Raw genomic sequence first — 25668 nt, 5'->3', positions numbered from 1 at the left:
AATGACTTGTAATAACTGAAATGCTGTAAATGCTCCCCTCTCATCCCTTTTATAGCTTCCCAGTCATCTGATATTTGTTATTAGCCGCCCCCTATTTTAGATTCATACATGCACTTTAAACTGTAAGTTTAGTCTGTTTTATCTTTTTGATTTGTCTCTTTTATAACATGTTTTTAATCTGCTTTTAATCTGCTTTTCCCTTCTGCGATTCCCTTCCTTGGGCACCGATGCCCCATTCTGTACTTTGCTGGTCAAAGACCGTAATAAATCATTGATTGATTGATTGATTGATTGTACTGTGGTTGTTTTTATGATGCTAGCATCATATGATGCTTTTGTTAGGCTGTCCTGAGTCCCCTTTCCAGGGGAGAAGGGCGGACTATAAATATAGGAAATAAATAAAAATAATTTTGTCTGTTTATTGGAGTCTGTTGTTTTAAGGTACATCTGAAACAAAACTGGGCCAAACTGTGCTGTGGGACCACAACTATCATCTGCTGGCACCATAGCTAATGATGAGAGAAGGTGAGAATCTCACAAGGAAGGCTTAAAGCAAAGGCAGGGAGGACGTCCCTCATTGAGGCTCTGGGTTTTCACCTGCCACTATTGGACTCTAGCTTGCTGACGTGTTCCTGCAAGTATAGTGAGGCTCCAGACTGCCATAAAACTTATCAGCACAGCCGGTGCAGAAGGATAATAGGAAGTGCAGTTGAAGAATAACTGGAGAATTAAAGGTTGAATTAAGACAGAAATTATATAAGAACAAATATGCACAGGTAGATAATCACAAATGGTTTTTAATGCAAAGACAGAAGTTAAAAAACACAAAACCCTCCCCACCACAAACTCGTTATTAAAGAATACAATTATATAAAAATAATTTGTTATAAATAGTAAACTTTTACAATGCACTTTATATTCTTGAGCCCTAAAATTTCCTTAGCTGTATTCAGGTCAGTGATTTGCGAGTAGCTGGTTGCAGAGTCACTTATTTTATTTATTGTGTCAGAAACTAATTGAAAATAGTTATAATGTATTAAAAAAACCTACAAAGTTTGCAGACTTGGTATTCTATTAAATGTCCTTTGACCAATATCTGGCCACTTGGAGTGCCTCTGGCGTCACCGTGAGAAGGTCCTCCATTGTGCATGTGGCAGGGCTCAGGTTGCATTGCAACAGGTGGTCTGTGGTTTGCTCTTCTCCATACTCGCATGTTGTGGATTCCACTTTGTAGCCCCATTTCTTAAGGTTAGCTCTGCATCTCGTGGTGCCAGAGCGCAGTCTGTTCAGCACCTTCCAGGTCATTCACTCTTCTGTGTGCACGGGAAGGAGTTTCTCATCTGGTCTCAGCCACTCACTGAGGCTCTGGGTTTTCACCTGCCACTATTGGACTCTAGCTTGCTGACGTGTTCCTGCAAGTATCTCTGTAGATCTCAGAAAACTATTTCTTGATTTTGCTGGCTGATATCCAAACAGAGGATGCGTCAGAGATGTCAATGCCTTGGTCCTTTCATTACTGGCTGCAGAGTCACTGAAGTCTTTATAAGCTACGTATTGTAATTGTTTTATTAATATTCATTCTCATATTATTTTTTGATCAGGGGTAGGAAAATTATCAGATGCCTTGTGGTCTTCATCTAAAAAATCAACTTTTCATTTTGCTCTTCTGCTCCTAGAAGTAGCTTTCTATATTGGCGAGATTCAAGGTCAAGCCACAGTTAATTTGAATTGGCAATTATAATGTCATTATTTGTATTTTTTCTGATTAGATCGTTCATCGTGCATTTTTCTGAGGGCTACCCAAGACTGTATCAGTAGACCTATGGGGATAATCACCCATAAGCCATTAAAAAAACCTAAATAGACCCACAGATACATCCAGGAACTGGTGTTCAGGTTGGGGCTCCCTGTGAGCCACTCTGGACAAAAGGTCATCCATCCTCCATATAATTCACAAACACAAAGCGTAATCTGCACAAAGTGTCTGCAATAAAAATAAAATTGTAAGATACACATATATTGTTGCATCCACTGTTTAAATAGCCTGTTTATGAGCTTATCAAGCTATCTGTCCTTTATTATTAATATCAAAACCAAAACCAAAATATTTTGAGTGTTTATTTTACAGAGCAGCATGAAATCACTGAGGAAAAATAACATATAAAAATGTGAAAAAATATATGGAAGAGTACTATAAGAAGGAAAATGAAGACACACTGTGATGCTTAGATTTACAATGAAGTTATTCTTTTTAGAAAGTTTCCAAAGTGCAGCCAACCACCACTTCAGACTGATCAGGAGAGGAGGGAGCATGTAATAATAATAATAATAATAATAATAATAATAATAATCTTTATTTATACCCCTTTCCATCTCCCCCAGGGGGACTCGGTGCGGCTTACATGAGGCCATGCCCAACAATACAGTAACACAATATAACACAAAAGCATAACAAAACCAGAAAATAAAATACATAAAATGCAAAACAAATATAATAAGTGAACAGCAAAAGCAAATAAAACATTAAAACACAGAGGATTAAGTTGGGCAGGGCCAAACTCAATGATAAAATTTTAAAACACTGGGAGATGGGACAATATAAATTATCGGGAGGAGGATCCGGGGATAAGGAAGGATTTAATTGCACGAACCATCAAATAAAGTGCTTCCGAGGTCATTTTATGCAAAGTTTGGTCAGGGAGTATCTTAAATTCAATCACTGAAGGCACATTGGAATAACCAGGTTTTCAGGCTCCTCCTGAAGATTGCCAGCGTGGGGGCTTGCCTAATATCTCTGGGGAGTGAATTCCAGAGCCGGGGGGCCACCATAGAGAAGGCCCTCTCTCTCGTCCCCACAAGTTTTCCGGCCTGTGTGCCTGGAGAGAGGATGATGGCTTCCCAATGTAAACACAACATCTAAAGCAGGTATGGGCAAACTTCAGCCCTCCAGGTTTTGAACTTCAACTCGCACAATTCCTAACAGCCTGCTGACTGTCAGGAATTCTGGGAGTTGAAGTCCAAAACACCGGGAGGGCTGAAGTTTGCCCATGCCTGATCAAAGGGAATGCAATAGTTCATGCAGAAGCATAATACATTCTGAGGTGTGATCTTCACTGAATTAAAGGTTTGTAATGACCATTAAAAAAAAAGTTCTAGCAGGAGAATGAGCCACTATTAATTCTTAATGATAATAATAATAATAATAATAATAATAATAATAATAATAAACTTTATTTGTATCCCGCCAACATCTCCCCAATGGGGACTCAGAGTGGCTTACATGGGGCCAAGCCCAAACAACAATTACAATAAAGAATGACCGAACGCAAACCGAAAACGCAAACAATAAACAATATCATAATTACATAAAACATATGGATATGCAACAATATAAAATTACAGTTAAAGGCCATCACTTCTCCTGCTATTTGTATCCTGAAATGAAATAATATGTTTTGATATAATCTGAATTCATAATGTTATTACCTGGATGAATTCAGGGAATCTATCAAAGAAGCGTGTGTTTTATTGCAGCAAATTGTTTTCATTTCTTTACAAATACTCACCGGTAATGCTTCTGTTTGAGAATAGCATAAATGAGAATCAATGCTAAAAGCCCATCCAGAAAAACAGTTAGTATTTCCACTGAGACAATAGTGGGATCGGAGTGTAGCCACCTTGCATCTGCTTTGCCATATTCCTTCCCTGTAGAAAATTAAATATACCATTAACTTATCTATATATATAAATTTGTTAGGGGCATCCAACGAGGAAACAAAACTCAAAAAACCCCCAATGAAACTTAACCAAAATTCCCATGCCCATAACACAACCCACAAGGTACAAACATATCTACTCAAAATGAAAAACAACACAACAACACACTCACAAAACGGCAAAACAACAAAACTCAAAAATCCCCCAACGAAACTTAACCAAAATTCCCATGCCCATAACACAACCCACAAGGTACAAACATATCTACTCAAAATGAAAAACAACACAACAACACACTCACAAAACGGCAAAACAACAAAACTCAAAAATCCCCCAACGAAACTTAACCAAAATTCCCATGCCCATAACACAACCCACAAGGTACAAACATATCTACTCAAAATGAAAAACAACACAACAACACACTCACAAAACGGCAAAAGAATAAAACTCAAAAAAAACCCAACGAAACTTAACCAAAATTCCCATGCTCATAACACAACCCACAAGGTACAAACATATCTACTCAAAATGAAAAACAACACAACAACACACTCAAAATGGCAAAAAAACAAAACTCAAAAAAACCCCAACAAAACTTAACCAAAATTCCCATGCCCATAACACAACCCACAAGGTACAAACATATCTACTCAAAATGAAAAACAACACAACAACACACTCACAAAACGGCAAAACAACTGAGCATGCGCATTGGCGCCCAGCCGCAAGTTCCCTGGCGCGCGCACATGCCCTTCCGGCCAACGTTCCCTCTGCGGAAACCATGCCCACTCCAAGCCCCGCCGTGCCGCTTCCCGCACACACACAAACCCCTGCCGCACATACACACACAACCCCACACTCCATCACTCCCCCCGCCACCGCACACACACACGCAACCCCACACTCCATCACTTCCCCCGCTGCCGCACACACACACGCAACTCCACTCCCCCCGCTGCCGCACACACACACGCAACCCCATGCTCCATCACTCCCCCCGCCGCCGCACGCACACACGCAACCCCACTCCCCCCGCCGCCGCACACACACACACAACCCCACGCTCCATCACTCCCCCCCGCCGCCGCACACACACACGCAACCCCATGCTCCATCACTCCCCCACCCCAATCTTACCTCCTTTTACTTCACGCCACCTCCAAACCCCACCCCGCCCCTTCCCGCCCTGTCAAAATCTAGGAAAGACAGGAAGGAAGGAAAGAAGGAAGAAAGAGAAAGGGAGGTAAAGAAAAAGGGGGAAGGAAGGAAAGTTAGAGAAAGAAGGAAGAAGAAAAGGAAAGAAAAGGAAAGATGGAAGGAAAGAAAAGAGAGACAGCAGAAAAGAAAGAAAAAGGGGGAAGGAAGGAAAGAGATAGAGAAAGAAGAGGAGAAGGAAAGATGGGAGGGAAGGAAGGAAGGAAGGAGGGAAAGAAGGAGAGAAAGAGGGAAGATTGGCCACAGCAACACGTGGCGGGTAAAGGTTGTTATTTCTATTATTATTATTATTATTATGCTATTGTTCCTATGAGACCCTGGAGGAATGGGAGAGGTGTCAGGTCCCAGAGGCAATGCATTGAATTATTGTTATTGTTATGATGGTGGTAAAATAAAAGGAAATAAAAAGTGAAAGAAGGAAGCAAACAGGGAGGGAAGAAAGGCAAAGGAAGAAAGGGGGAGGGAATGAAGGAAAGAGAGAAGGATGAAACCAAGTAGTGAAAGAAAGAAAGAGGTAGAGAAGGAAGAAAGGAGAGAAAGGGGGAGGAAAAGGGGGAAGGAATAGGTAGGGACCTCTCTTTCATAATAGTCCAGATATCTACCTCAACTTTGATAAGTTTTACTATAGGCCACAGCAACGCGTGGCAGGGCACAGCTAGTGCTATATAATCACTGAAATAGCAAACATTAAAAACTAGGGGTTAGAACCAATGCTGCTCCCAGGAGTGAATCCCATGATAGGACTTACTAGCCACCAATTCTGTAAACTTCATCTCTCAATGCAACCCTTCAAGGTGGGACTAACATTTGATTTATCCCCAGGTAGAAACAGGCAAAGAGGGAGAGAGGGAGGGGGAGGAGTGAGAGAGAGGGCCCTTCCACACAGTCATATAACCCAGAATACCAAGGCCGATAATCCACATTATTATTATTATTATTATTATTATTATTATTTCTTTATTTATATTCCGCCCTTCTCACCCCGCAGGCGACTCAGGGTGGATCACAATGCACATATACATGGCAAACATTCAATGCCATAGACACACAACATATATAGACAGACGCACAGAGGCTATTTAACTTTCCAGCTTCATGAGGGTATGCTTTTTGAATTCTGCCCACTGGGGGAGCTGTTGCTTCACCATCCATTTGTTACATCGATGGAGTACTTCCTCATTCTTTTGCACACTGCTGGAGAGTTTTATGGCATCTGCTTTGAACTGGGTTATCAGAGTCCATATAAACTGCCATATAATCCATTCAATGTGGATTTTGTATTCTTTCCTTCCTACACTCCCTCTTTTTCTTCCTGCCCTCTCCTCCTTCCTTCTTTCCTTCCCTACCTCTCTCCTTCCAGCTTGCTTCGTTCTCTCCCTCCTTCCTTCCTTGGCCCCATCCTCCCCCCACCCCGCGCCACTCCTTCCAATCCCTCCTTTCTTCCCTCCTTCCTTCTTTTCTTCCTTGATCCTTTCCTTCCTCCTTCCATCCCTTGGTACTATCCCTTCCTCCATCTTCTTTCCTTCCTTCCTTGCTCTCCTCATAGAATCATAGAATCGTAGAGTTGGAAGAGACCTCATGGCCATCCAGTCCAACCCCCTGCCAAGAAGCAGGAATATTGCATTCAAAGCACCCCGATAGATAGCCCTCCTTCCTTCTTTTCTTCCTTCCTCCTCTCCCACATTCTTGCTCGCTTCCTTCCTTTCTTCACTCTCTTCCTCCAGTCCTTCATCTCTTCTTGCTTCTCTCCCTCCTTCCTTGGTCCTTTCTTCCTCCCCTTCCTCCCTTCCTCCTTCCTGCTTCCTCGAGCAATAATATTAGGCCAACTTGTAAAAAAGATGCAAGCTCAAAAATCACACCAATGCAAACCATATTCATTTTCTATTTAAAATGTTCTTTTTCATATTATAATAGTACTCTTAATTCATGTTACTATTAAGTTTAATGAATATGTTAAAAGCCTGGATTGATGTTTATTTTTAGATGAACACAGTTTATTATTCTTGAACCTTGTGGTTCCTGCTAACAACAACAAAAAAATCAAAGTGGTCCCTGGTCAAAAAAATGCTTTAGAGCATTTACAAGCAAAAAAATGCTAGCTTATATAGATAGTTAAAATGCAGACATTAATTGTAGTATAAAAGTAAAGGTTGTCCACTGACATGAAGTCCAGTCATGTCTGACTCTGGGGTGTGGTGCTCATCTCCATTTCTAGGCCGAAGAGCCGGCATTGTCCATAGACACCTCCAAAGTCATGTGGCTGGCATGACTGCATGGAGCACCCTTACCTTCCCGCCGGAGCGGTACCTATTGATCTACTCACATTTGCATGTTTTCGAACTGCTAGGCTGGCAGAAGCTGGGGTTGACAGCGGAAGCTCACACCACTCCCCGGAATCAAACCTGCGACCTTTCGGTCAACAAGCTCAGCAGCTCAGCGCTTTAACCCACTGCGCCACCGGGGGCTCCTAATTGTAGTATAGCGAATATTAAAATTATTGCTTATTTTCATGTTTACATTTTGAATATTCGCTAATTGTAGTATAGCGAATATTAAAAATGTAAACATGAAAATAAGCAATTAGTGATGGAATCAGTGGAATCTTAATTAGTCATAGGTATTTCAGATTACCATTACGTATGTGCTGGAAGGTAAACTTTTTCACATTGGAGACTTCTTCACTACAATTATGTTTAATAAGGTAATGAGTCACCCTATTAAAAACAATAAGACTAGAGTATATAATGTGCTACTATTCCTTAATTACGTTATATAACAAAATTTGAAACATTTTCTGTTCCTGGCTTGAAAGTATTATTCCTGTTTAATTGTGCAGTACTGACTTTGAAAGTAATTGTTATACTCCAGAAACTTTGTTTTTCTGGCTGCTACAAACTAGGTTGAATTGGTTGTAACTCTATGAGATATTCATTGAACAACTATAGTAAAACGTGCTGCAGAAGGTCCCACAAAAGCAAAGTTTATGCAGCTCCATGTTTTATATGAGAGATCCTATTAGGAAGTGACATTTATAACTCAGGAACAAAAATTGTGTTACATAGTGTTATTAGACTAGATTAGGAAAATGTTGCCCTAATTAATGAGTCACCCTATTAAAAACAATAAGACTAGAGTATATGATGTGCCACTATTCCTTAATTACGTCATATAACAAAATTTGTTATATATTATTAATTAGTTAAGATGATAAGACATAAAGGTTAAGATTAAATAATAGCCTGAGCCCCACCTGCACTGCCATATAAAATCCAGATTATCTGCTTTGAACCAGATTATCTGACAGTATAGACTCATATAATCCAGTTCAAAGCAGATATTGTGGATTATCTGATTTGATAATCTGGATTAATCCAGATTTGAAGATCTAGATTAGTCTGAGAAAGGCGGTATACAAATACAGTAAATAAATAAACAAATAATATAACAGTGTAGAAGGGGCCTTGGAGATGTTGCTGAAGCCACATTTTCTGCTAATGTGCTTAATACTGCTGGAAAAAAATAATATTTTACAAATTTAATTTAAAAAACACAACTAAATGCTTTAAAAAAAAGCACTAATGAATTGTAGAAGAAATGAAGAATATTATAACAGATTTCCATGAGTTTCTTTTATGTATATGATATACTTACACAATGAGGCAATGACACTGTCTGATTTTGCAACACTTCCCCCCAGAGACAGGTACACAAACGAACCTTCCTGTGGGTGAAAAGCAAATAGCCCATAGAATGTTACTTACTAATGACATGTTTGCACAACACAGATATGGGGAAATGGAGAGCATCACATTTCCTTACGGGAGAGGTTCATCCATTTCTCAGTGTGCATCCATTTTTGCTCTTTCACACTTCCTCAGATAAAAATATCACATTCCCAGGTATACCTGTTTCTTCTTTATCTCCTATTGCTCAATAAAAATGAAAGGATGGGGGGGGGCAGGCATGTAGCCGGGGGGGGGGGGGGCTCGGGGGGCTTCAGCCCCCCCCCGAAATTCTCATGGTGGTTCGCGAAAAGGCCTTACTGGAGCATTATTTAAACTGTTATGTTTATTCATATCATGATCTGATCACCATACTCAATATATCCCATATGCATGGGGGTATTGGGGTAATGATACAAAAGGTTTGCTAGGCTAGACCCTCTTTCATTCAGACTCAGCCCCCCCCCCCCCGAATTTTTTTTAGCCCCCCCCCCCCCGAAACGAAATCCTGGCTACGGGCCTGGGGGGGGGGGGGGACTATGAAAGTTATTTGCAGCCCCTGCAATATTACTGTATAGGGCAAGAGTCCCCGAACTATGGCCCCGGGGCCGGATCTGGCCCTCCACGGTCATTTATCCAGCCCTCGCTCAGGGTCAACCTAAATCTGAAATGACTTGAAAGCACACAACAACAACAATCCTATCTCATCAGCCAAAAGCAGGCCCCAACAGATGGCCATCCAGCCTTTGTCTTCACTGTGTCTGGTTGTGATCCCCAAGTTGTGCCAGTCAGCTTTCGTATGATATTGTTTCTAGCGTCCACTTTTTGTTTGATATTCAGGCAGTGCTTCTTGTAGGTCCACGGTCCAGGGTAGACAGTGTAATTTCTCCAGTGGTGAAGGGCGCAGACACCCTGTGATAATGTGGCATGTCTCATTAAGAGCCACATCCACTGTTTTAGTGTGGTGAGATGTGTTCCACACTGGGCATGCATACTCAGCAGCGGAGTAGCACAGTGCAAGGGCAGATGTCTTCATTGTATCTGGTTGTGAACCCCAGGTTGTGCCAGTCAGCTTTCGTATGATATTGTTTCTAGCACCCACTTGTTGCTTGATGTTCAGGCAGTGCTTCTTGTAGGTAAGAGCACGGTCCAGAGTGACTCCCAGGTATTTGGGTGCGCTGCAATGCTCCAGCGGGATTCCTTCCCAAGTAATTCTCGGAGCTCGGTGAAATGCTTTGTTAGAGAATTATTGGCTCAGGAAGTTTTGGAAACTCCAAGACCCATGAGTTGCTGGCTTTTATGAAACAGGCTGCTTTCCTTCATATTTTTCATATAGGCATACATACATATAGGGAATAAGGAATGGGGCAGGGGAGCATACTGAGAGTTCATAGGAAGAGGGGGAATCATGCAGGGTCTAAGGGGAAGTCACCCCCCCCCCCAAAGTCCATAAAAGTTCAAAAAGTTTGGCAAGAGTTTATACAAGTTCCTATAAAGTTAATGGAAAGTCCATAAGAGTTCATAAGAGGGGTGTATAGAAGGCCCTAGTGGTTCCCAAGCTTCCTAATGCCACGACCCCTTAATACACTTCCTCGTGTTATGGCGAACCCCAACCATAAAATTAGTTTTGTTACTACTTCATATCTGTCATTTTGCTGCTGTTATGAATAGTCATGTAAATATCTGATATGCAGAACGTATTTTCATACACTGGACCAAATTTGGCACAAATACCCGATACACCCAAATTTGAATACTGGTGGGATTGGGGGAGGGTATTGGTTTTGTCCTGTGGGAGTTGTAGTTGCTGGGATTTATAGTTCACCTACAATCAAAGAGCATTCTGAACTCCACCAACTATGGAATTGAGTCAAACTTGGCACACAGAACTCCCATGACCAACAGAAAATACTGGAAGGGTTTGGTGGGCACTGACCTTGAGTTTTGGACTTGTAGTTCACCTACATCTAGAGAGGACTGTGGACTCAAACAATGATGGATCTGGACCAAACTTGGCATGAATACTCAAGATGCCCAAATGTGAACACTGATGGAGTTTGGGGAAAATAGACCTTGACATTTTGGGAGTTGTAGTTACTGGGATTTATAGTTCACCTACAATCAAAGAGCATTCTGAACCTTACCAACGATAGAATTGGGCCAAACTTCCCACACAGAACCCTCATTGAAGGAGGCCTCAAGGGTCTCTGAGTAAGGGGCTTTGAATGAAATTAACAGCAAAAGAGAGACATACCCTTTCTCTGACTTAAAAAGAGCAATATGGAAGAAAATGTTTTTGAGTACAAGAGGAACTTTCTTACACAGGATGCTTGTGGTTAACTTCAAATGTTGTTTTTTGAAGCGCAGAGTACAAGAAGATACTTTCCATCAAAAGGTCAAGAGAGGGGGCTGGAAAGAGAGTACTTTCCATGACAAAAAATGTTCTTGTTTACTTGAGGTTATATATTTGGTGGTCAAAAGCCAAGGGGGGCATGGCAGCCACTTGAAGGATAGCATCTGTGCATGCTACCCGGCTGTCTGTCTTCTTCATGAAGAAACTAAAATAAACCTTGTTTTTTGATCTTTTTTTTGGGACTATCTCCATCCTTTCGTGCTCCCGCGACGTGGACCTAAAAAGACCCAATTTAGGGTCTCTAACCCCCAGGTTGAGAAACTCTACCCTAGCAGCACATACTCTGAGTCTATTCACAAAAACAGGAGTTTCATTCATAAAAAGGAATCCAATTAATAAATAATAGCCAAATTGGTCAGATGCTAGTTTGGGTTACAGGGGCATTGCCATGTGGGGCCATGGAAAAAGCCATGTGGGGCCATGGAAAAAGCCTATATGGGTGAGAGATAGGGGATTATGGGATCATTCCAGCCTGATGTCCTTGGCAAAACTATGATTTTGAACTATCTTGGGGGGGGGGGGGGGGGTCCCCCTCTGATCACAGATGACCATCTGCCAGGAGTGCTTTTCCTGCATGGCAGAGGGTTGGACTGGATGGCCCACGAGGTCTCTTCCAACTCTAGGATAGGGCCCAAATTTATCATAGAGGAAAAGAATCACATATAGAGAAAGAGCAGGGCCTTGGGGGAGTTTTGGACTCCAACTCCCAGAAGCCTCCGCTGCCTTGGCGCATGGCCGGGCATGCTGGGAGCTGAAGTCCGGCCCCTCCTTCGTTCCCTCTCTCGCTCTCTCTCACCAGGACGGCGTGGACAAGGGTGTCCCAGCAGAGCCAGCGGAGCAGCCATTGATCCGGGCGGGAGGCACCGCATTGCCGGCCTAGGCGCCCACCCAGCACCCAGCTCAGCGCCACCAGGGCCCCGCACGCCAACAGGGAGGCCGCCATCGCTGCTTCTCCGGTATCGCCTGGCGACATGTCTCCGAAAGGAAGGGAGGGGGCGGTCTCTGTTGCTAGGCGACCCCGAGGAGGGGCGGGGCCTTCGAGGAAGTGGCCCCTGCAGAGAAAAAGAAACAAACTCAGTGGCATTCCTGTTCCACACTATTGCAGCAGGAGGAATCATAGAATCCTAGTTGGAAGAGACCTCATGGGCCATCCAGTCCAACCCCATTCTGCCAAGAAACAGGAATATTGCATTCAAAGCACTCCCAACAGATGGCCATCCAGCCTCTTTAAAAGCTTCCAAAGAAGGAGCCTCCACCACACTCCAGGGCAGAGAGTTCCACTGCTGAACGGCTTTCACAGTCAGGAAGTTCTTCCTCATGTTCAGGTGGAATCATAGAATCCTAGAATTGGAAGAGACCTCATGGGCCATCCAGTCCAACCCCCTGCCAAGAAGCAGGAAAATTGCATTCAAAGCACACCGACAGATGGCCATCCAGCTTGTGTTTAAAAGCTTCCAAAAGAGGAGCCTCCACCACACTTCGAGGCAGAGAGTTCCACTGCTGAACAGCTCTCAGTCAGGAAGTTCTTCCTAATGTTCAGGTGGAATCTCCTTTCTTGTAGTTTGAGGCCATTGTTCCGCGTCCTGGTCTCCAGGGAAGCAGAAAACAAGCTTGCTCCCTCTTCCCTGTGGCTTCCTCTCACATATTTATACATGACTATCATATCTCCTCTCATCCTTCTCTTCTTCAGGCTAAACATGCCCAGCTCCTTAAACCGCTCCTCATAGGGCTTGTTCTCCAGACCTTTGATCATTTTAGTCGCTCTCCTCTGGACACATTCCAGCTTGTCAATATCTCTCTTCAATTGTGGTGCCCAGAATTGGACACAATATTTCAGATGTGGTCTCACCAAGGCGGAATAGAGCATGGATAGCATGACTTCCCTAGATCTAGACACTATGCTCCTATTGATGCTCCTATTGACTTCCTCTCACGTATTTATACATGGCTATCATATCTCCTCTCAGCCTCCTCTTCTTCAGACTAAACATGCCCAGTTCTTTAAGCCACTCCTCATAGGGCTTGTTCTCCAGACTCAAAGGTTCTCCTTCTATTATAGACTCGTGTCCACAGGCATCTGCCTCTTCCTGGGAATAAAAGATCATGTCCCCAAAGTCCAAGAGATGGATTTGATATGTTCCCTGCTATATATTTGGAACGTCACTTTGGAGGGCCAAGATCTATCCCTGGCTACACAGAGAAGCCATTGAAATCCACAAACATGTGGACAATTTCAACAGTAAGGAGGAAAGCCATGAAAATCAACACAATCTGGCTACCAGTATTTTTTTAAAAAACCCTCTAAAATCAGGATAGTAAATAAAAAACAACACCCAAAAATGGGAATTCCAGACAAGAATCAATCAGGGCCAGCTAACACCTCCCAACAAAGGATTCCCCTGGGCAGCGATCAGCCAAGCTTTGAAGGCTATTCAATGCTAATCAAGGGGATAAATTGCAACATTCACAAGAGTTCTTTCTTCCATCCTGGACATTATTCCACAGATATATAAACCTCACCTAGTTTCCAACAGACCTCACAACCTCTAAGGATGCCTGCCATAGATGTGGATGAAACGTCAGGAGGGAATGCTTCTGGAACATGGTCATACAGCCCAGAAACTCATCTTTCTCCCACCCTGGACATTCCACAGATATATAAACCCCACTTGCCTAGTTCCCAACAGGGCTCACAACCTCTGAGGATACCTGCCATTGATGTGGGTGAAACGCCAGGAGAGAATGCTTCTGAAACATGGCCACACAGCCCAGAAAACTCACAGCAAACTATCCCTGAGTCTGTAACTTCCTACGAGACATTTTTCTCTAGAATGGCAAGGGGGAACTCCATAAAAGGATGGAAGAGCTATCGATCATGTACACTTTGGAGTTGATAGAAGTACAGTCACTACAGGAAGGATCTAATTTAGGCTCTGACTTCCTCCATTGTTCAGATGCCACTGGCCATTTTGTAGTCAATCCACCTTACTGAAAGGTGGATTCAGTACAAAGGTCTTGTACAGAGAGTCCTGCATATACTTGGCTTGATTCAAATAATGGTGAAGAGGCAAAGGAGTAACTGATGGCAAGGACACCAACACGTGTCTCCTTTAGATGATGGATCCAGCTCCTGAGGTAGGAAAAATATTTCTGTTATGTCCGCAAAGTACATTGAGGAAGAGTGAACCAATTTGGTCTTTGATTATAGTCTGCCAGCTAAAGCACTAGAGAAGAATTTGCAAGTTAGTAAGGCTAAGTTTCATCTTTGTAACCTTCACCTGGCAAAGAATCATAGAATTGGAAGAGACCTTATGGGCCATCCAGTCCAACCCCCTGCCAAGAACCAGGAAAATCACATTTAAATAATCACCGACAGATGGCCATCCAGTCTCTGTTTAAAAGCTTCCAAAGGAGGAGCCTCCACCACACTCCAAGGCAGAGAGTTCCACTGCTGAACAGCTCTCACAGTCAGGAAGTTCTTCCTAATGTTCAGGTGGAATCTCCTTTCCTGCAGTTTGAAGCCACTGTATCACATCCTAGTCTCCAGGGAAGCAGAAAACAAGATTGCTCCCTCCTCCCTATGACTTCCCCTGACATATTTACACATGGCCATCATATCTCCTCTCAGCCTTCTCTTCTGCAAGCTAAACATGCCCAGCTCTTTAAGCCCCTCCTTATACGGCTTGTTCTCCAGACCCGTGATCATTTTAGTCATCTTCCTCTGGACACATTCCAGCTAAGCATCACAGCAGGTACTGTTTTTAAGGTCCAGGGAGCAATATGTATCATGATGAAAACAAAACCTCAAAATTGAAACCCTAACATAGCATAATGGGGGAAAAAACCCCAAACAATTTGTAACATATACCCTGTGTATGTATATTTATGTATGTGTATATGTGTGTGTGTATATATGTGTGTGTGTGTGTGTGTGTGTGTATATATATATATATATATATATATATATATATGAGAGAGTGTGTGTGTGTGTGTATGAGCATATGTGTGTTTGTGTGTCATATATATATAGGAAAAACAGATGTCACCAGTGTGGCAATAAAAAGGAACTGAGCAGGAACAGTTAGAACACACCCTGGGGCCCCTTCTACACTGCCATGTAATCCAGATTATCAAAACAGCTAATCCACAATATTTGCTTTGAACTGCATTATCTGGGGCCCCTTCTACACTGCCAGTTAATCTTAGTTATCAAAGCAGAAAATCCACATTATCTGATTTGAACTGGATTACTTTAGGGCCCTTCCACACAGACATATAACCCAGAATATCAAGGCAGATAATCCACAATATCTGGTTTGAACTGGATTATATAAGTCTACACTGCCATATAATCCAGTTCACAACAGATAATCTGGATTTCATATGGCAATGTAGATGGGGCCTGGGACTGTGTATTACAGTGGGAAGAGCAATGTTTGGGCGGTTTTGAAATGCTCCCAAACAGAACGTTTTCATGTGTATGATACTTACATGTGTGATTCATGGACTCCATGTGGAACAAAGAGAACTTGACATCCCTCTGAGATTTCAACAGTTTTCCCCCTCAAAATAAGGTCCTGCATGGTGGTAATATTTGATAGCAGCTTTTTTATTGATTATAAAACCTAAGCCCATATACAAAATTAGGAACACATTTAGATGCCTCTTTTGAAGGAAGAATTTAATCTATTAACTGAAAGGTTTTTTTTTAAAAAAATGAACACAATGCAATTTCAAAACACCTGAAAACTTAAAAGTGCAGCAGTTTCTTTTTGGGTTTGGATACAAAGATCCGCATGCGGGTCAGAAGAGACAATGCCCATTCCCCCCTCCTTTTGTAACCCTCTGTGGCCTCTGAAGGACTGCCTTGGAGGGTCTCCAGCCCCTCTGGCACCCCTTTGTGTAGCCCCAGACGGTGCGCAAGGGGAAACAGCAATTCCTTCAGCAAAACCACACACCACGCCTGCTCGTGGCAGAAGAATCTTTGGATCCAAACCTTGGTTTCCTTTATTAACTACAAAATGTTTGAATCTCGATAATAAGCGGATAAGGTGACAGAACCGAGAGAAATCAAAGGTACTGCTTTAAATCTGTTTTCCTATCTTTAATTGAGTGCAAGAAAAATAATCGGTCTTCACAGTAGTGAAATTTTTTCAATCATATGTTGTACCTAGTATCTACAACAGAGAACATGGGCATACTGTCTAAAAAGGAAAGGTATTTGTTCATATCATCAAACGCATGTTTGCTTTGGAATTCAAAAAACTATGACCAAATTAATTTTGGTTTGGTTTTGTCCAGTTCTTAGCAAAAAAAACAAAAACACCACAACTTCAAGATTTTAGACTATAATGCGTTAATAGGATATAGTTGTCAAATTAATGTCTGGGTAAAGAAAAAAAGGCACAATGAATTTCAACTCAATTTTATGTGCACAAGAGTTGAAAAGTCTGAGCCACCTTAAAGAGAAATTGATTTTAAAATTTATAAAACCTATAAATAGAGGCCAAACCACTGTATTAAAATGGATTATCTAGCAAGTAAAAATCTTGCAGTTTAAAACATATACTTGTATCTCTCAAGATACAAGGCAACTCACTCTTTAAAGTGGCTCCACCTTGGCAGATATATTTAATGAATGAACACCTGCAATGTCTTGCTTATTAGTGGAAAAACAGCTGATCAACAAAGCTTTGATGGCATCAATCCTTATCTTCATCACAGTAAATACAATCCACATCCAATAACTACATTAGTTTTACGTTTTTTTTTTTTGTATCCCTTCACATCAAGGCATTGGGAAGTACATCCAGTGAACAACAGCAACAATATCAGTTTGTTTGACAGTTTACATAGTTCAAATCTCATGATTACCAACAGCAATCCCAAAGCATCTGAAAAGCCAGGCTGGACAGCTTCCCCACGACTTCCAAGTTACCAGCTTATACAAATTTGTTCCTTGTGAGCTGCATATTATGCTTATGCTGAACAGTAGCAGCTTTCACAAAACTCACACAGCTAGTAAGTATTTTAAACTATATGAATAGGCTTATAGACTATTTTCTATTATTATTTTTTCATTACTCCAAGAATGAAGCTTTTATGATGCTTCTAAAATAGTTGCTAATTTGTTGTCAACCACATCATCATAAGCACTGGTCAGTAAAAAAATAGTTTAAGACTAAATTACAGTAAACAAGAAAGCTCCACAGTTTAAACCAATATAAATCAACATTATTCAGTTATAAATTTAACCAAAAATATACTGACTACTGAAAGATGAAAGCAAGATTCTTGTCAAACCAATGCTCATTTAGGATAGTGTTGCTTTTTTAATGCAGGACTCTTGCTTTCAACTTATAATAACATTTTCAAGTCCATAACAGGTTGTAGCTCAGGTAAAATACCATGCACAGCATTTCATTATTTCAAAAATGGCAGGAACACACAGGCTGAAGGGTGGTCAAGTGCAGCTTGTTGTTCTCAAAAATTAGGTATAATGTTTTACTAGTCCGAGTACAAAGTTCATTCTTCAAACCCAAGCTTCTAAGGCAGTAATGAACACAATTACTGATACATGGAGTCTGTTTTTAAATGGATCAATTACCAAGTTCTTTTAAAGAAGTTTGTTTTGTCAATTTCAGTTTCACCAATGAAAATATTGTGAGTTGCATTTTCATTATTTATACTTCCACATTAAATATATGAAAATACGTTTGTAGAGGACAACCGCAGAGGCTTGAAATAAAAATAAAAATAAACAGGGCCTCTCTCAGAAGTTTTCCAAAATGTAAGCATCATACTAAAGAGTCTTGATCCACTATTTTCCAAAGAAAGCTATTCTTCTGTGAAAAGCCAATGTGCCTCCAGAAAGGGACACTCTTAAAACTGCCAAGTGCAGTCACCAGCATGTGGAATCAGGAAGAAAGAGGGGGGCAGAAGGGAAAAGAGGAAAAGGGAGCAGGGACTGTTCATTTTTTAACAGTTTATGACATCATGCATATGCATTTACAGTCCATGTGGTAGTTACTTTTGGCAAATTCAAAGTGACTGATGTACGACTTGCTTTAGAAGCATCAGACAAAGAGGCATATGCTTGGAGCCAGTTTTTTTCCAATAGGAGACATCATCTGGTGGTATATTTTACTGGTGTGGTATAGACAAGCTGTGTTGTACTGAGCTTAAAAATTAAATTCTTTTGTTTGAAGATTGGCCGTCGGATCAAAATTGTAAGTACCTCCTTGTGTTGCTTCAGGAATGAGGCTGGGGTCTTCATCAATCTACAAAGACAATGAAAATGTATCGAAGTTAATTGCTGTTTTTCACTGTACAAGTGAGAACACTTTAAAGCAGTAGTTCTCAACTTTTTTTTGACCAAGGACTACTCTGACCAAGAACCACTCTCCAACATTAGTACCAAAAGGGTTACAAATCAGTTTTTGGTCAACTTTAGATTAGGTTTGGTTATCTGGGGTGCTGATTCAGAAATTGCATTGGATAGACCACATCAGCTCTATTTTCTGATACAGAACATATACCATCCAGTAGTCGCCATCTGCTATCCCAAATAAAACCATACTTAATAAGCCTTGGCACTATAAGGATTTCACATGACCAGTTGCTCTCGTTGCAACGGTGTAGTAACTGTGATGCCGCAGACCATATTTTAGTTCTTACAGACCACTGGTGCTCCACGGACCACAGGTTGGGAACCACTGCCTTAAAGAATGAGAATTCCACCCAACTTTGGAAAAAACTAAATGCTATAGCTGTTTGGCTTGAAATTAATGCATAGAAGCAATGTCCTGAAACCACCTTGAAAATGTTTGAAAACTATAATGATACTTTTCTTCTGTTTTGCTAAGGATGTTGGCTTTGTGAAGTTTGCACAATTGGTAATGTTTTTAATAAACTGGGATAAAAAGCAGGAAAGCAAGGAAGAAAGCAGACGTGAAAGTAAGAAACCTTTAAACAAACGGCCAACTGGATGCTTATTTTCTTGCCCATATACATCACAAGAAGCAGTAAGGAAATCACAAAGGCTTGGATGATAAAAAGATTAGGCCTTGCTAGATGTTATGCTGAAATGAAATTCACACTAAAGATGGGCACAAAGCTAGTTCTACAAAGCATTTGACAGGGATATAGATAACTGCTGGAGAGGAAAGGTCCATACTCCTTACTGTTTTCCAGTGGGCCAACTCACTGGAAAAAATCCCCCCCCCCAACCAATGACTGTGGGGGCAATTTCACCATATTTTTGGCCTTCTCTTGGGTAAGCCCCTTGTTTTGTAGTCCAACTTTCAACATGAGATGATTTGAAAGTTGACCTTTGAATCATTTCATGTTGGAAAAAGGTGTCTCCTGGATCTGAATTAGCCTACAAGAATATCAATATGAATGCTCTAGAGATGCAATATGGGCCTTCTAGAGTAAGCTACTTTCCTCAGAAAATTGGAGGCACCCTGTATGAGTGTATGTATATACCTGTGCATGCATGTGCGTGTCTTCAATTTATGGAAACCCCATAAATTGCATAGAGTTTTCTTAGACAAGGAATACCCAGAGACATTTCTGCTCATTTCTTCCCCTAAGATATAGCCTACAGCACCAGTATCCCATGGTGGACATCAGCGAGGGAAGGACACATGTGGCCCTCAGTTTGGGCTACAAAACACTCATTGATTACTACAAACCGAGTACCCTTGATCTGAAATGCTTATCTGGGGTGCTGATTCGGAAATTGCATTGGATAGACCACATCAGCTCTATTTTCTGATAGAGAACATATACCATCCAGTAGTCGCCATCTGCTATCCCAAATAAAACCATACTTAATAAGCCTTGGCACTATAAGGATTTCACATGACCAGAAGCACTGTCAAGGGTTGAAGCCACGTGGTGGCAAGAACCCGAAGTACAAAATGGGGGGGGGGGGGGGAGAGAGAGAGAAAGTGGTCCAAAAAGCAAAGGCAAGAGGGGCTAAATGATAGAAATGGAGAAAAACTCCTAAATTGAGGAGGCCCTACAACGGTGGCTTCCTCACCCCCACCTTCAACAGCCCTTCCATAAGCAACCCAAGGCAACCTATATGATATCTACATAAAACGGAATCAAAAGCAACTACGCAGTATAACTACATAGTATAAACTAGTAATTAAAAAAACTGAAACCCCAAAGTAATGAAGCCCTAAAATAATAAACACAATTAAAGGCAATAAGATAATTTAAGCAAATCAGAGGAAATGACTATTTAATATAAATTGAAAAAAGCCAATGAAATTCTGGTTTGGAAGGGTAATTATTTTTGTTTTCTTAAAAGTACATTTTATACATTATTTGTTATTTATAAAGCACATTTTTCTTATTTTAAAATACATTAAAATTGGGGTGTTTTTTGGGGGGTGGCAGAATGGATTAATAGCATTTCAATGGGAAATTTGCTTTAAGATAAGAGCAGTTTCAGTTAAAAGCTCAGTCACAGAACAAATTAAATTCTAAGTCAAGGTATCACTGTATTTTAGTTTCAAAACTCTAGATAAAGGATGCTAAACCTGTATTATAGTTTAAAAGTCAGGGTACTTACATCATCACCAGAGAAATACTGATCGATTATTTCAAATGCTAGCTTATAAATGTCTTCATTTTCATGTTGTTGCAATGCCTCTATTTTTTCTAAACCTAATTGAAGAATGGAAAGAGAAATAAAGTTTAGTCACCATTATAAGCTTTCATGCTTTAAAACAAATAGCTTGAAACAAATTAGTGTGCCAGAACCTATAAAATTCAGCAAAAGAAAAATGTAAAATAAGTGCATAATATAAAATGTAGGTCCTGGCCTTTATGTTATCAAAGTGGCATATGAGGTCTCAAGATAAATATCATCATAGTGTGTTACTCACACATTCATCAGGAATAACATCAAAATCAAATGCAAGTTTTCTCAGAACTACATTTTATTATTCCCTAGAGCTTTACTCTAAATGAATTAAATTCTCTCAAAAAGTTGCCACAATCAGAAGTTACACTAATATTTTTTATTATTTGAAAATATTATAGGATTCCAACTGTTAGATGAAATAAATATTAATAATAAATGTTCAATGATAATAGAATACTGTAAAAGTACAAACAGAAACCGGTACAATTAACCAGCTCAATAATCCCAGTATGTATTCTATATATTGCAGAAGACCTTTGTATATTGAGAAGATAGATCAGGTGTATCACAAAGGTTTTGTCTGTTCCCCTGAAAGACGTGCAGGGTAAACTTCTTTAAGGATTATTTTTGCTAAACATATTTCAAAGGCAGAAATAAGAAGGAAGGGATGACCTGGCAGGACAGGAGGATACCCTCCAATGATTACGTTTGGCCATCATCTACCTGCTTGGCCATCTTGGCCACCATCCACTTGTTTGGCTTACCTATTATGTTTTGATGTATCCAATTAAAATGACAACACACTAAACATTATAAAATGTAATATTTTGAGCCTTATATAGTGTGTAGGTTTGATTATGGTAAAAACCTCATGTATGTTACGTCTGATCAAACGCATCTTACCTCCACATTCTTCTATAATTTCTGCTATTGTGCTTGCTTCATCGCCAGCCATTATTAGAATGTTTTTCAGCCCATCCAGAACCACTTGCACCACTTGAGAATCTTTGACTGACAGTAAGTTACAAAATGGTGGGATTACATTCTGCTGCACAAGGTATTCAACCTGAATAGCAGCAAGAAATATTGAGAATTACATTGTGTTTTTCTTTAGATCCTTCAAAATGTATTACAGTGGTACTTAATAAATACACATACCTGGTCTTTCCTACCACTTATTGTTAAGTTGCTTATTGCCCAAGCAGCTTCTTTTTGTGTTCCAAAATCCCCCTAAAGGATATAAAAAGATATTTGGATGAATAAAACAACCAAACTAGTGGATATAATTGTACATTAGCATAGCAAAAACATGCAAAATCAGCATTCCTAGAATTTCTGACCTTAGCCAGCTGGTGAATGATCATTGGGATAAGTCCAGCATCTATTACAGCTTGAACTTGTTGCTGATTTCCTGCAGTGATGTTAGAAAGGAACCAAACCGCTTCCTGAAATCAAACAAATATTGTTCATCACGATTATTATTATTTATGTATACCTGTCTTTCTCCCCAAATGGACTCATGGCAGATTACAATCACACATTGATCAATTTAAAACAAAGTGAATATAAGCATTAAAAACAATTAAATTGTAGGTTGCTGTGAGTTTTCCAAATTGTACGGCCATGTTCCAGAAGCATTTCCTCCTGACGTTTCGCCCTCATATATGGCAGGCATCCTCAGAGGTTGTGGGGTCACAACTTCAGAGAATGTCTGCTATAGATGTGGGCAAAACGTCAGGATGGAATGTTTTGAAAACATGGCCATACAGCCCAGAAAACTCACAGCAACCTAGTGATTTGGTTATGAAAGACGTTGACAACACAATTAAATAATACTGTGTGTTTGGTTAAAACTATATTTAAAACATCATAAATACAATTAAAATACATTTTAAAACACACACATACCTGCCCCATCCCATCCACACCTCCCCAGGGCGTGCTCCTCATCCTTCCCCTGCTGGCAGAAGAAGGTTTTTACTTGCCTGTGAAAGGCCAGCAGGAATGGGGCACCCCTGGCCCCTCTTGGGAGGGATTTTCATGGTCTGGGAGCAGCCACTAAAAAGGCCCTCTCCCATGTTTCCACCAAACATGCTTGAGTGAATGGTGGGACAGAGAGATGATTGTAGATGCCTACCATATTCATAGAGAGAGACACGGTCCTTCAGATAACCTAGACCGGAGCCATATAGGGCTTTGTAGATCAAAAAGGCATTTTCAATTGTGCGCGGAAACATGCTGGCAGTCAACAAAGCAGTTGCAACAGGGGAGTTGTATGCTCTCTGTAGCCAGTCCCACTAAGAAGTTTGGCTGCTGCTCTTTGAACCACTTTTCAAAGGCAGTGCCACATAGAGCATATTATAGTAATCCAACCGGTTTTAACCACCATGGGCAGATCCGACTTCTCCAGGAATGGGCTTTAACTGTGCAAAGGTACTCCTGCTCACTGCTGATACCTGGGCCTCCAAGTTCAGAGCCGAATTCAGGAGTACTCCTAGACTGCAAACCTGCATTTTCAGGTGGAGTGGGACCCCATATAACACAGACTGAATCCCTATTCTGTATTTTGACTGATCGGGAGCACCTTTGTCTTTTCTGGATTAAGCTTCAATTTGTTTGCCCTCATCCAGTCCAATATAGTTCCAAGGTACCAGTTTAAGACTGGAACCACTTCCTTGGAATTAGGTGGAAAGTAGTAATAGAGCTGTGTGCCATCTGCTATTGGTAATACTCCTATTGCCCATTCCACTGTGCGTATCTGAGACTGCCAAAACTATTCTCACTATCCCAGTCTTAACTACAAAATATCAGTGAAAACATGCAAATGGAGAGGAGGGAGAATTGTGTGGATTCACAGATGACAATTTAAAGAATCACAATTAGAGTCAAGCAACCTGCTCTTAGTGGTTTTTGTAGCTAACAACAAGTTAATTCACTGGTGCTGTGTGACATCATGGCAACAACATCAACAGCAGTAATGTGTCCCGAGACCAGGTGGCTGCCCTACAGAGTTCATGTAGTGATCTCTTTCTCAGCATAGCTGTAACACTGTGCACATGAAAAACCCTTTTCTGATCATTCATCTATTTGCTCATATAAATTATAATTATTTAAAAACAATTAACAACTTTTCAGCTTTGACAGATGCATATCTGTTTAAACTTTAGGAGGCATGAATCACTATTTTATTTATTTATTTCCTATATTTATACCCCACCCTTCTCACCCCCGAGGGGGGACTCAGGGCGGCCTAACTATCCCTCTCAAGATGTGGTTGTAGTTGGTTGGCATGACAACTTCAAATAATTAAAACTACTTCATTTCACTGAAGATGTCTGAGTCAGATAACAAAGCTGAATCAAGGAGTGCTCCCTCAACGTGAATGTGATGATTCAGAGCTAATGAAATCTAATCTGAAACAAGACTTGAGAAGCACCAATCCCGACTACTGGATTCCAGTTTCAATTTCCGTGGCCATCATCTGTCTCAATTAGCAAGATGATTAAACAAAGTTCATTTACGAATACGCTCTTCTAAGAGCATACACGAGGAATCCCAAAAAATAATGGGAATATTATTCCCAAGAAAACCAGAGTATTACTTATTAAATATTACTGACTCAGATCTAACTTTGGACCAAAATAAAGGTATTTCATTCATCTACATCTCAACCGCAGCAAGAATATCATATGCGAAACTTAGACAAAATTTCGGAAGTAGACGACTGGATAAATAAAATACAAGAAATTAGAGACATGGACAAACTAACTTTTTTTTTTTTTTGAAGAATAGCTCGGAAAGCCCAAGGTATTCTCAAAGGGTGACAGATTGGTCACCCTTTGAGAAATATGTGAAAGAGAAGAGACAGAGAGACAGTGTCTAGCAACGTGTTTTTGCGTGTTTTTTTAAATCTGACTATGTTTCTTTTATCTTTAATACATTTATCTCTGTCCTTTCACTATCTATGATTAAAAAGGAGTTAATAGAGCGAGATGAGATATAGTTTAAACAAGTAATTACATAATATAGGGGAAGACACAGAATGGAAATCAAAGGATTTTTTAAATCTCTTATTTAGGTTTTTTTTTTTTTTGTATTTTTGTATGTCATTTTTTCCTTTTTTTCTCTTTTCTTCTTTTTTTCCTTTTTTCTATTCCCATTTATCTTTATATATTTTCCTACTTTCCTATAAACTTAGTGTTCTCCCACTTTCCATGTAAATCCCAATTAAATGATCATATTTCTTTGTGTGTGTATAATATAATAAAAATATTTTTTAAAAAACAAAGTTCATTTACTGCACTGTCAAATTTAGATTAAAAAAGTAATACTGGCCTCAATACACCAAATCTTTGTACAACGTTTTCCAGTAAGTCCCATTTCTCTTGACATATGGTTTGGAAGGTTTTGGCCAATGGGAACTGACAGGAGTAATGTCCATTCATACTGTTTGCTCTCTTTTGGCAGAATTATTAAGCAGCGTGGGAACATAATGAAATTCTGCAAGCGCTCAAAATTTTAGTATCCCGAGTATTACTCTTGGCCATTTCAAATGGGATTAGATCAACTAATCTGGCTTCGAATTCATGCTGTCAGTTTAGGCGGTGACTGCTCCAGATGATATCAAAAGGTCCCACGAAGCCCAAAATAGTAAAAGTCGCACTGCTACTTGTCTCTCTCCTGGTGATCAAGGCAATTTCCTTTTAAAGCAAGTTCAGAATCTTAATTTGAAAAGTCCCAAATAGTCATCCAAAAGACTCCAAAATTATGTAGGTTTCACATGCCTGTGTACGTAGCCACATGTGGGATACTAATGACTAGCCAATTATTATTACAGGGGGAATTATTTTTTTAAAAAAATAGCCATTCTGAATGACTGCTCTCATAAAGAAGCATTAATTATTATCTATACCCAATCAGTCAGTCCCTTCTTGCTA

General features: G+C 40.4%; 2 protein-coding genes across 2 annotated transcripts in view; both read right to left on the bottom strand.

The window, feature by feature from the left end:
• Positions 1-777: 777 nt before the first annotated feature.
• EBPL (EBP like) lies at positions 778-12058 on the bottom strand. Its single transcript, XM_060785036.2, has 4 exons — positions 11867-12058; positions 8587-8656; positions 3567-3705; positions 778-1984 (listed from the first exon to the last, which is right to left on the bottom strand). Exons 1-4 carry the CDS (start codon positions 12041-12043, stop codon positions 1747-1749), a joined length of 624 nt encoding a protein of 207 aa, XP_060641019.2. The 5' UTR covers positions 12044-12058; the 3' UTR covers positions 778-1746.
• A 3600-nt stretch (positions 12059-15658) lies between these two features.
• The window catches only part of KPNA3 (karyopherin subunit alpha 3), a 34076-nt gene continuing 24066 nt past the window's right edge, over positions 15659-25668 (bottom strand). The window contains exons 13-17 of the mRNA XM_060785050.2: positions 22072-22176; positions 21890-21961; positions 21635-21797; positions 20657-20751; positions 15659-18350 (exon numbers count right to left, since the gene is read on the bottom strand). Of these exons, the coding sequence (XP_060641033.2) occupies positions 18252-18350; positions 20657-20751; positions 21635-21797; positions 21890-21961; positions 22072-22176 (534 nt within the window). The 3' untranslated portion in view covers positions 15659-18251. The remainder of the gene's footprint in view (positions 18351-20656; positions 20752-21634; positions 21798-21889; positions 21962-22071; positions 22177-25668) is intronic.

This window comes from Anolis sagrei, chromosome 1 (assembly GCF_037176765.1).
Source record: "Anolis sagrei isolate rAnoSag1 chromosome 1, rAnoSag1.mat, whole genome shotgun sequence".
Taxonomy (NCBI): Eukaryota; Metazoa; Chordata; class Lepidosauria; order Squamata; family Dactyloidae; genus Anolis; species Anolis sagrei.
The sequence above is the reverse complement of the archived record's forward strand: the minus strand, read 5'-3'. Positions and strand labels throughout refer to the sequence as shown.

What these genes read in the sequence shown, in the direction of transcription:
- EBPL (XM_060785036.2), bottom strand. Translation starts at nt 12,043, where the DNA reads ATGTCGCCAGGCGATACCGGAGAAGCAGCGATGGCGGCCTCCCTGTTG. An exon ending in CCCTTGTCCACGCCGTCCTG is followed by an intron (nt 8,657 to 11,866) that starts GTGAGAGAGAGC and finishes TTTCACCCACAG; the next exon opens with GAAGGTTCGTTTGTGTACCT. An exon ending in CAGTGTCATTGCCTCATTGT is followed by an intron (nt 3,706 to 8,586) that starts GTAAGTATATCA and finishes AATTTTCTACAG; the next exon opens with GGAAGGAATATGGCAAAGCA.